Below are 12,675 nucleotides of genomic sequence, written 5' to 3'. Positions count from 1 at the left end.
GGGGAAAGATGAGGACATGGTGGGGGAGGGCAGGAGAAGCTGTCGCAGTTAAACGTTCAGCATCACCTACTCTAGTCCCAGAGATACTCCTGTACATCTGCCTTCTCTTCAAGGAGAGAAGACTTTGTCAGGCTTATGTATTTTTCTGCCTGGTTATTATTCTCACAACAAATTACTAAGTTGGCATCTAAAATATAGCAGTCTTATAAGACCTGGTAGACTAACTCAGCCACCTAAGTCCCATAAACTAAGCACTGATGAAAATGAATTTAGGCCCAAATCCTACCTCTTCCTTCAAGACCAGTTCAAATGGAATCTCTGATCTTTTCAGAGGAAGTGTGTCTCCTGCTGTGGCTTCCAAAGGATGATGAAAATGCAGTCCAATGCCTGGCTGACTGGCATGGAGCAAACATGAAGTGAAGGGAAATTATAATGATTACTATTCTTAATCTGTTTTTCTTATGGCATTTATTAATATTTCCAGCTCATATTTATTGAAACTTTAAACTGTGCCTGTCTCTGAGCAAGTGATGAGAGCTACTTTCTTCCTTTTATATGTTATTGGTATATTATTAGGCATAAATATTCATATGTCTCATTTACCAAAATGTAAAATTCTTAAGTGCTAGTTTCATGTCCCTCAGCATATGTATGGTACTGCTTATATGGCAAGTTTTACTTTTGGTCTTGTGCCACTAAACTCTCTCTCTCTCTCTCTCTCTCTCTCTCTCTCTCTCTCTCTCTGTATGTATATATATATACACATACACACACACACCTGTTATGTTTTGTGGGTATTTTTGAGACAGGGTCTTACTCTGTCACCCAGGCTGGAGTGCAGTGGCATGATCTCAGCTCACTGCAACCTCTGCTTCCCAGGCTCAAGCTATCCTCCCACCTCAGCCTCCCTAGTAGCTGGGACCACGAGTGACCGCCACCATACCCGGCTAGTTTCTGTATATTTTTGTAGATGCAGGATTTCACCGTGTCACTCAGGCTGGTCTTGAACTCCTGGGCTTCAGCAGTCTGCCTGTCTCGGCCTCCCAAAGTGCTGGGCTTACAGGCATGAGCCACCATACCAGGCCTAGTTACCTATGTTTTACCTCCTCATAAGAACTGTAGGTTCCTTGAACATTTTTCAACCCTCTGTTACAGTATTTTGTATTTTAAGTTCTTAATAGATGTTTTTTGAATAAGTAAATGAATGTTTTTATAAAAATCTTCTCTCCTTTGCATGCATTGATTGAGCCATTCCAGAAATTACTAAAAATAGAACTAATTATTATAGCAAACAGAGTGATTTCTATATGAAAATAATTTGTGATAGCATATTATGTTCCTATAAATTTACTTAAAATTTCACTACTTCTTTCATTTTATAAAGAAACTACCTGGCAAAATTTCAAACTGACCAGAAGCTGCAGGGAAACCATAATTTTATTTTCAGGGATACAATTACTTGTTAAAATGGCTGGAAAATAAGATCTCTGCCCATTGATTAAATAAAGTATTCTAACTGGAGAAGAAAAAGCTAAAAGGCAGTTGAATAATCATCCTAGATTTTAAAACATCAGGCAGAGAAGAATGTTAAAGGACCTCAAGGCCTGCACCCTCATTTGCTGGGGACAAAAGGAGATTTGCCTGATGACACAGTGGAGCCACATCCAGGACACAGACCTCCCACTCTGGGCCAGGTGCGGTCCTCTCTAAAATGCTGCTGTCCGTGGGGAAGCTGTCCTACACGGTTTACATAGAAGGAATTTGGCGAATGTTTAATACATATTTCTAGGCTATCCCTGGAAATATAAACAACCTTTGCCCATTTTGCATATTGGTTTTAAGTTCCTTTCAAAACCCTTTACATATTGGCATATTCCTTGAAAGGAACCACCCCACAGATAATAATGGGAAAAATGAAAAGATAATAAAACTGTCACACTTGATAGTAGCATCCTTGGCTTCACCCCCTACCCCACAGCTTGTTACTGACAATAACTATGATCTCTTACTGAATAACGTAGGTGTGCCAGGAGGCAAGGCTCTTATTGTGTTACACTCCCACCTTTGTTTTTCTGGCCAAGTAAATGCAAACTCCCCAGTATTAATCTGCGGACTTCTTAATTGGATGATTCTCATAGAATCACTATTTATACTTCTCAAGGGTACAGTGAGTTCAGGTAATCTGTCCAATCAGTATCAGAAGAACCAGACCATCGGGAGCTGCTGGGAGAAGTGGAAAAGGTCACTAAAGTTCAGCCCATCAGAAACCTCAAGGAAAATGGAGGGCAAATAAGCTGTTCCCACTCCTTGCAAAGAAAGCTTCTTACAATCAGCAAGAGCCAGAAGCAGCTCTTTTGTCTACAGCAAAAGAAATGCTCTTAAATTTGATCCTCAGAGATATGTGAACAGCAAGTATGAATTATGTTAACATATTCCATTACTTTAACCATTTGAGCTGAGGTTAAAGAATCAGTGCCCAGAAGCAGAAAGGGCTAATTTTCTTCAGCAGAGAATGAATTCAGAGCAGGGGTTCTCACCCCTGGCTGCATATTAGAATCCCATGGAAAGTTTAAAAAAAATACAGATGCCTGGGTCCAACCCCAGACATTCTGGTTTAATTGGTCTAGAGGTGGCCTAGGCCTAAGGCCAGGCTTGAGCAAATCAGAAGTTTAGAATCAGTGATGCTTTCTACATGCTGACTACTAAAAGCAATAGTCTAGCTCTGTCATTCCCCAAAGGTGGTCCCATGATCACCCTTTTAAACATCACCTGGAAACTTGTTAGAACTACAAGTTCTTGGGCCCCACTCCAGATCTGCTGAATCAGAATTTCTAGGGTTGGGGATCAGCATTCTGTATTTTAATAAGCCTTAATAAGTCATTCCGATGAACATGAAAGTTTGAGAACCACTTGCCTAAATCAAGTTCTTGCTGCTCAGAGTGTGGCCCACAGAGCAGCAACATCTGTATCTCCTGGAGCTTGTCTGAAATGCAGAGTCTTGGGCCACCCCAGACCTACTAAGTCAGACTGCATTTTAGCAGTATTTCCAGGTATCTGTATGTGCATTAAAATTTTAGAAGCACTGGTCTAAGTAACACTGGCCAGTTAGTGTCTCATTGGCCTTCAGTTTTAGTGTTTCAGAGGTTATATGTAAAAAGACAAGAGCACAGCCAGAGCATAGAAGGAAAGCTGTGAATCTGTATTCTGCTACTTCTGCAGGAAGGGTAATATGCGATCTGTCAAATAGGTAAGGATTGACTCAAAAAAACATTAAGAGTAGATAGAGTGGTTGTGGCATAAAAGCAGCTGCTGTTTGCCATATGGCTACTATGTTCTTTATAGGTACATTTGCATTTAATCCTTGTGGAAAACCAGCAAAAGATTCATTCATTCAACAAATAGTATTATATAAGCATATGCCAGATACAGTTCTAGGCGTATCCCCATATTCTAGAGATGTGGTCACCCCTGCCACTAGAGGCTTAAGTCTAAAGTCAGACAACAAACAAAAACAAATAAACTGATATACAAGAAAATCGTAAGTAAAGATAAGCGCCATGAAGGAAATAAAGCAGGGGAAAGGAAGGAAATGAAGAGTGATAAGGAAGTGATACTTGAGATCAGGTGTTGAAGCAGGGAAGCCTCTTTGAGGAGGTAACACTTGAGCCGAGACACAAAAGAAGCAAAGTCATAAGCCTTGCAGATCTTTAAGGGAAGAACATTAAAGAGTGTGCAGAGTTGACATAATATGAGTGAATGAATGGTTAGAGAGAAGTTTGGAAGATTGCTGAAGGCCAGTTCGTAAGTTATCCTATAAGCCACAGTAAGTATTTACAGACATGGAAACTGAGCAGGGCTTCTCAAATATAGGGTGTCCATGGATTGCCTGGGGAACTTGTTAAATTGTAATATAGAGTCAGAAAGTCTGGGGTGGTATGTGAGTTTCTGCATTCCTAATAAACTCCCAGGAGATGCTGATGCTACTGGTCTGTGGGCTACAGAGTAAACAAAAGGATGCAGGGACTGAGAACTTATTAAACAGCATGCTCAATGTCACACAGCTGGTAAGTCACAGAGGCAAGATTTGAATCACAGAAGCCTGATCCCAAAGTCTGTGCTGTCCATTAGTTGGCGTGTGAGATGCACCGGAATCAGTTCTGTGCAGAAAATTTAAAGAGCCTGGCTGAAAAAGGTCCTTGCATGTGCTCTATTTATAGAAGAGTCATTTATCCCCTCTTATTCTGAAGGAGAAATAACAAGGAAAATTGGATGCTTTGGTAACTATTGATACTTTGTGCTATTGCTTGTGCAATGTTTAAAAAAATATAAGATATAATCAGTCCCTGACATCTTAGAAAGAAATGATATTGTTGGTGACCATCTTGGTGTACTATTTATAAATAAGCATAGAAGTACCCATGAATCTCAAAATCCAATGCATTATATTTGCAGTACCTGATCCAAGGAAGCCTAGTTATTCACCAGGCTCTGTAGTCATACCCCTGCTCTGACCCATTTGCAGCCTTGTGTTTAGTTCTTTTCATCACATAGAAGATGCTTGGAGCTCCCAGATGTGGATGGGCTCTGGGGTGTCAGAGATACATGCAGTAGTTTACATGCTCAAATCAATGAGACTTCAATATAAAACCAAGGGTGAGGGTGTGTGTGGAGTTTGAATACATGGCTCTCAACTTTCTTTCATGAAAACAGCCATAGTTCCCAATATTAAACAGATGTTTGCAGGAAAGGATGGCTCCTCACTTTCTCTTGTTGTTCGATAGTCACTGGGGGTGGAGGGGATGGAGAGGGGACATGTTCTGTGTATGTATTGTATATGCTCTTGCCTTGATGAATGACATAGTTTGGTTTGGTTTGTTGCCCTCCCCTTTTGTTAATTCTCTGTGTTCTTTTTCCTTTGTGCTGCACAATTAGGACCCTGCAGTGGGACACAGACCCCTCAGTGCTCCAGCTGCAGTCAGACTCAGAACTTGGGTATATGTCTGCTCTTTTGTTACTCCTTTTATTATTTCTTTGCTACAGTTGTGTTGAAATGCTGGAGCTGTTGTTGCTCTTGTGTTCTCCCCTTTTGCTGAACTTCTGGTTTGATAAGTTCATTTCATTCTGTCAGGTTTCCTTATAAAGCTTTGAATAAAGTCTCTCTTTGTGGAAAACACCACAAAAAGATGGCTTCTGATTTCTCCTTATTAATTCCTATTACTGCAAAACAGCAGTCCCCCAAACAAGAATCAAACATAAACCCACACATTTACTTAAAAGTGGGGCACACAAGTTCTGCAATGGGAGATACGTTTGACGTTATTGTAACCATCCCCCCCTTTACTAACAAGTTGCCTTAGGTTAACTTTTGTCTAAGATCAGTATTAAAATATTGTGTCTTGTTTGTTTACTTTCTTTTCAGTTTTTGGGGAACTCACATTAAGCACTTAATTTGAATTAAGTTTGAATAGTTAAAGATTTCTGTTAAAAAAAAGCAAATTAATTGAATACCTTGATCTAAAGATAATTCAAATACTTGATTTTGAGTAATGTCTCCTATGTCCTAAAGATCATTTTTTTTCAGATGGAAATGTATTATCACAAGTTACAAGAAAATTTCAGAGATGAAGACTTTGAGTTGAATAAAACACACAGACATGTCCTAGAAACTCAGTTTATTTTCATTATAGGATTGGAGTTAGCTGTATTCACACATGAGATTTTCTAGTGGGATGCTTGTATCAGCTGGTCATGCAGCTCAGGAGAACTGATTGTGGATTTCTCTTCTCACTTCACATTCAGTTAAATCCGCTGGAAATCAGCCACAGTGGAAGTATTTACACTACAGAAATTGCCTCCTTTCCTACAAGCAAGTTATTATCCATTTACTGACGCAGCACTGGGTTTCTCTAAGTGAATAGCAAATTCCATAACCACATTTTATGAAACCATTATCTTTTCTTTCTAAATATAAACCGACATATCCCAAACTAGGCATTTATTTATTATTTATTTTGAATTTCTGAGATTCCTGGGCATGTATCTCTGTGGTTCTGTCAGTTTCAGTGCCTACTGTAGGTATAAAAGGTGGTGGAAGGACTATTTGCATGATAGGTTAAATGCCATCTGTCTGTGACCCTTTACATATGCAAAAATTCTTAGCTGATTTATGACAACACTAAGCCAAGAAAATATCCTAACATTTAGATAACTGATGCACTATTTTTTTTTAAGCTTACTAAATTCTTGGCTGTTTAGTTATATGGTTCATTTATGTTATATTTCTATATGTATTTAAATAACCAAGAGATATGGTTTAATAAGACAGCGAATATATAGTAAGTTATAGTTCAGGGGAACTTCAGAATGCAGTTCTTCAAAATTATGTTAAAAAAAAAAGGCGGGGTAGAGAATTGGCAGACTACCCTATGCATTTAAATTAACAGATTTTTAGACAGATTGCAGCAGTGCTAAATTACACTTGCTGATGTGAAATAGTTAAGAATTTTCCCATTTATATCAGTTTTCCAAGCAAAAAATTCACTGTTGACTATGCAGATTAAAACTTGTGACTTATTCTAGGGAGATAGTATATCTGTGGCCCCACCTTACATAGTATATCTGTGGCCCCACCTTACCTGCTGCAATATACTTCAGCGTGAACCCAGTGAGTCGGAGAGAGAAGATAGGAGACTTTCTGTTCACTTTCTAAATATAAACAAATATATCCCAAACTAGGCATGCATTTATTTATTATTCATTTTGAATTCCTGAGATTCCTGGGCATATATCTCTGAGGTTCTATCAATTTCAATGCCTACTGTAGGTGTAAAAGGAGGTTGAAGGACTGTTTGCATGTTAGGTTAAATGCCGTCTGCCTATGTGTGAGTGGCTTATCTTAGAGAGTTTGAAGGTGTTTTCAGAGAATATTTGAGAGATGACATTATTTCAAATATCACCATAATGAAAATTTCTAGATTTTTGTAGAGAGTTTTATTTCGCCTTCTTGAGCTGTGGCATGGGAATGACCATAATCCATAGCTTGATCTGTCACTGAATTTAACACCTTTACTGAAGTATAACTGCCTTTAAATAAACTACACTTTTAAACTATTCAAATTGATGGATTTTGACATGTATACACATCCATGAAATTATCACCACAATCAAGGTAGTGAAAACATTATTCAGCTCCAAGAGTTTCCTCATGCCCCTTTGTAATCTACATTGTTGCTTCTGTCACTATACATTAATTTGCATTTCCTAGATTGTCATATAAATGAAATCATCCAGGAGGTACTCCTTTGACTGACTGACTTCATTCAGAATGATTATTTTGAGATTCATTCAGGTTAAGTGTATATAAACAACTCAATCCTTTTTATTCCTGAGTGGTATTCCATTGCATGGAAATACCACAGTTTGTTTATCCAATCACTTTTTATATACATTGGGTTGTTTACAATTTTTGCCCATTACAAATAGAACTGCCATAAACATTCATGCACAAATACACATATCCTTTCATTTGTTTTGGGTAAATACCTCCCAGTAGAGAGGGTATCTGATGAAATGTCTGCTTAAATCTGTTACTCTTATATATTGTTTTTGAGTTGGGTTGTTTTGTCATAATTGATTTTGAAAGTTCTTCCTAAGTTCTGGATAAAGTGCTTTATCAGGTATATAATTTGTTAATGCTTTCTCTCAGATTGTGACCTGTCATTTTCATTCTCTTAACAGTGTCTTTAAAATAGCAAACCATTTTAATTTTGACAAATTACAATTTACAGATTTGTTCTTTTATGGATCATGCTTTTGTTAACATAATTTCAATTTTTAAGTGATTAGTATCTGGTAGAATACAATTCACCTACGAAATCATTTGGATTTGGAATATTATTGTGAAGAAGGTTTTATTGTTTTGTTTTGTTTTGAGACAGTATCTTGCTTTGTCACCAGCCTGGAGTGCAGTGGTGCGATCTTGACTCACTGCAGCCTCCACCTCCCAGGTTCAAGTGATTCTCAGGCCTCAGCCTCCTGAGTAGCAGAGACTACAGGCGTGTGCCACACACCCGACTAACTTGTATTTTTAATAGAGATGAGGTTTCCCCATGTTGGCCAGGCTGGTTTTGCACTCCTAGCCTCAAGTGATCTGCCCACCTCTCAAAGTGCTAGAATTACAGGCGTAGGCATTCATGCCCAGCCTTGGAGGAGGTTTTAAACTACACATTCAATAACTTTAACAGTGATAGCACTATTGAGGTTATCTATATTTTGCTGATTAGCCCTCAGAGTTTGTGTCTTTCAAGTAATGTGCCTACTTCATCTTCATAGACAAATGTATTGGCCTAAAATTGTGTATAATATTTTCTTATCATCCCTTTAATACCTGCAGAATCTATATATATTTATTCATCTCCTTCCTGACATAGATAAATTTTGTGTTCTCTTTTTTTCCTCTAAGAAGTATGGCTGGAGGTTTATTAATTTTATTGATCTTCTCAAAGATCCAGTATTTGGTTTCAATGATTTTTTTTTCTATTTGCAATTTCATTGATTTTTACTCTGATCTTAATTATTTCTTTTTCTCCTACTTACTTGGTTTTGACTTTGTTTTTTTTTTTTTTTTTTTTTTTTTTTTTCCCCTAGCTTCTTAAAGTGAAAGCAGATGCTATTGATTTTGGATCTTTTCCCATTTCTAATGTAGGTGTTTAGTACTGTAAAAGTCCCCATTGCTTAGTGGTATCTTCCAAATTTGATTTTACTTTTGTCATTTTCATTCAGTTCAAAACACTTTCTCATTTCTCTTTTAATTTATTCTTAAACCAGTGAGTTATTCAGAAGTATGATATTTGGTTTCCAAATATATGGAGACTTTCTAGTGGGCTTTCTGTTATTCATTTCTAATTTAATTCTGCTGTGGTTACAGAACGTAGTTTGTGTTGCTTGTAGCATTTTAAAGTATTGAGACTTATTTTATGGTAGATAGTATGGCCTGTCTTAGTATATGTCCCATGTGTCTTTGAACAGTATATGTATTCTGATGTTGGGTAAAATGTTCTATATGTTTCCATCAGGTCAAGTTGGTTGATTATGTTACATCTTCTATGTCATTTACTAAATTTTTTTGTCCAATGGCTCTATCACTTACTGGGAGAGAAATGTTGAAGTTTGTAATCACAATTTGGAGTTTTTCTTTTTCTCCTTGAAATTCTATCAGTTTTTTTCTTAATACATTTTGCAGTTTTGTGTTAGGTACATAAATATTTAGGATTTCTATGTCTTTTTTGATGAATTGATCTCTTTGCCATTATGAAGTAACGTATGTAATCCCTAGTAATATATTTACCTCTGAAATTTTGTGTGATATTAATATAGCCACTGTAGCTTTCTTTTGACTAGTATAAGCACGATATTTTTTGTTCTTTTACTTTTTTACTTATTCCTCACTTTACATTTAAAGTGCTTTTTTGTAGGCATCATACAATTGAGTGTTGCCTTTTAATCTATTCTTACAGTCTCTGCCTTTTGTGTATTTATATCACTTACATTTAATGTGATTATTAATATGGTTAGATTTAAATGTATAGAATGTTGATATTTGTTCTTTATATATATATATCCATTTTCTTTTTATTGTGCTTCATTTTTTATTTATTGAATTTTCTATGATTCCATGTTACCTTTAGTTTTTTTAATGTACATCTTTAAAATGATATACATTATTTAAGATTATGAGTCATCACAATCAAATATCGAGTGATATTACCACACTTTATGTGCTTTAAGAGCCTTACATTTATATTTCTTCCCTTTTGGCTTTTGTGCTAATGTCATCATAAATTTTACTTTTATATGTTATAAAGCCCATACTACATTATTTTTGTTTAAACAGCCAATTAACTTTGAAATAGATTTAAATAATAAGAAACATTTACCCATGTAGTTAACATTTTTCTGATGTCCTTTATTTCTTTGTGTAGATCTGTATTTCCACCTGGTATCATTTTACTTCTGCCTAGTGGAAATCCCATAACACTTCTTGTAGTGAAAGTCTTACAATAAATGTTTTTTTAATTTTTATGTCAAAATTATATCTTTGTTTTTTAAATGTTTTTTCACTGAACATGAAATTTTTAGATTACAGTAATTTTTGAGGACTTTAAAAATGTTACACTTCATTGTATTTTCAACAATACTGTTTTTTACCAAAATTTTGATGACATCTTTATATTTATTCCTCTGTATGTAACATGTCTTTGTTTCTAACTGCTTTTGTCATGTTTTTCTTTAAACTTAACTTTGAGCAATTTTATTATAATATTTCTTGGTGTCGTTTTCATCATTCTTCTAGTGCTTGGAGTTTATTAAGACTCCTGAATCTGTGGGTTTATAATTTTCAGCAAATTTGGTTAAAAATTTACTATTTATTTTTTCAAACATTTTTTACCCTTTCCCCTTCCTTCTCTGGAGATTCAGATGACATGTATATTAGGCAACTTGTAGTTTTCTCATAGTTCTTTTTTTTTTCACTTATTTTTACTTTTCTTTCTGTGTTTTATATTGGATAATTTCTATTGACATGTTTTTATGTTCACTCATCTTTTGTTTTGTAATTTCTAATCTTCCATGAAGCCTACTTGGTAAATTTTAAATTTCATACATTGTATAGCAGCTGGAAAAGTCAACGTACTAGATGTGTAGTATAATCCCTTCCAGGGAGAATTTGAGAGCTGTGCATTTTTGGTAAAATGAGCTGGCAGGAGGAGTCATGGGAAGAGCCTGCAAGGCCATTCAAAACCACTGCTTTTGTTCTCTGGAGACTCCAAGTGACCAGTGAATATTGGGCCCTATCAGCTCTCCAATTAGGTGGGTTAGTAACCAGACTCCCAAACAGCAGATGAAAAAATCAGGGCATTCATTGTGAGTTCAACTCCTTCCAGGGAGAAGCTAGAGGTTTCGTTTCTTTGCCAGAGTGCGCTGGAGGAAAGAGCTGTGGGAAGTGTCTACATACCCATTTAAACTCCCTGGAGACTAGTAATTGCCTGCTCTGTTGACTTCCAGATACAGGCTAGTTAGAAGCCAGACCCTTGGGCAGCAGCTGGAAAAGTCAGGCGTTTGATGTGCAAGCCAACCCCTTCTAGGAAAAAGCTGGGAGCTGGGCTTTGTCACTTGCTCACTCTGTGCTAAGCCAGTGGGGAGAAGCACGGGAAATGCTTGAGTGCCTGTTTAAAGCTGCCTCTGTTCTTTGCCATTCCAGAGGCTAATAAATGCTGGGCCCCATCAACTTTCAGAGAGAGGCAAGTTAGGAGTCATTTCGCCTGGTAGTGGTTTTTAAAATTGGGGTACTGTATGTATGGTTCAAGCTTTGTACTCCTCAGGGAGAAACTGAGAGATGGAGGTTCTCCCAGTTGTATAGTGCTGGGCTGAGGGTAGGGTTTATGGTGTGAATGAGACTATGTCTCAGCTTTTCTTACCTGTGCTGAAGTGGGAATTTTCTCAGCCTTCCAGTATATAGAAATCTCTCCACTAGTTTCCGCATTTTTCTCAAAGAATGTTGATTCATGTATAGATGTTTATTTGATGCTCTGTGGGTGGAGTGAGAGTTCTCAGCCTCCTATTTTTTTTTTTTTTTTTTTTTTGCTAAAGTCCTCTGCATGTTTGGTAATTTTTGATTTATATTAGACATTGTGAATTTTTTTTTTTTTTTAGGTTTCAGATACTGAATTTCTATAAATTTCTTGTGATTTGTTCTGAGGTATAGTAAATTAACTTTGACCAAGTTTTATATTTTAAGGTCTTGTTTTTAAGATTTTTCAGTTGGGACAGGAGCAGTGCTCAGGGCTAATTCCTGCTACTGAAGTAAGTCCCTTACATGTGTTCTACACATTGCCCCATAAATGTTGAGGTTTTCCAGTCTGACTGGTGTGAACAGAAACTATTCCTGTTCCTGTGTAAAAGCCCAGAACTATTATCTTTAATTGTTTTCAGGTCATTCTTTCCTTGGCGTCAGGTAGTTTCGTCACATAAATGTACTGATCAATGCTAAGCTGAATTCTCAAAGACAACCTTCTGTAGACCTTCTGAATTTTCTTTTGTGCAGATTTATCCTCTTTGCTGTATTATCCTGTGAATTCTAACTGCCTGGTCTCCCTGGACTCTCAACTCTGTCTCTACAACTTAGAGATCTGCTGGATTTCACCTGAGTTTCCTCCCTGCACCATGGCCTGGAAACTCTCTCAATGCTGCTCCTGGGGCAATTGTAGGGCTCCTCTTGTTTGTATCTCTCCCTCGTGTGTCACTGTTCCTCATTGCCTGACCTCTAGTGGCCTGTAAGTTGTTGTTTTAGTCAGCATTCTATATTTTAAATTTCAGGTTTCTGGGTAAATTTGGTCTCTATTACTCCATTTTGGCCAGAAACACAAATGTTGTGTCACTTGATTCTGGCTTGTATGTTAACTATGTGATTAGCAAAACTAATGGCAGCAGAGAGAATAAAAGGGAGATTATATGGCTTTCAGAAAAAATAATATAACTCCAAGAAAATTGTAAACAAAATGAGAAAATAAGTACAACTCAGTTTGTCTTTTTTTTTTTTTTAACCAGGAAAATACATGTAGAAGTAACAAAAATGCTTTGCTTTCTTAGGCCATTATAATAGATTAAATGAATTGAAGT

The 12,675-nt window shown here is 36.7% G+C and overlaps 1 protein-coding gene across 6 annotated transcripts in view; it reads left to right on the top strand.

The window, feature by feature from the left end:
• DYNC1I1 (dynein cytoplasmic 1 intermediate chain 1) overlaps positions 1-12,675 on the top strand; it is a 314,945-nt gene that overhangs the window by 49,629 nt on the left and 252,641 nt on the right. For 4 of the 6 annotated variants that reach the window (XM_032252891.1, XM_032252895.1, XM_032252894.1 and 1 more), the window contains exon 5: positions 4,933-4,992. The exons of the other annotated variants lie outside the window; for them this stretch is intronic. In XM_032252891.1, coding sequence (XP_032108782.1) covers positions 4,933-4,992 — 60 coding nt within the window. The remainder of the gene's footprint in view (positions 1-4,932; positions 4,993-12,675) is intronic. 6 annotated transcript variants of the gene reach the window in all.

The sequence above is a fragment of the Sapajus apella genome, unplaced genomic scaffold, assembly GCF_009761245.1.
Source record: "Sapajus apella isolate SASKATOON/1434 unplaced genomic scaffold, GSC_monkey_1.0 scaffold81, whole genome shotgun sequence".
Classification (NCBI taxonomy): domain Eukaryota; kingdom Metazoa; phylum Chordata; class Mammalia; order Primates; family Cebidae; genus Sapajus; species Sapajus apella.
The sequence above is the reverse complement of the archived record's forward strand: the minus strand, read 5'-3'. Positions and strand labels throughout refer to the sequence as shown.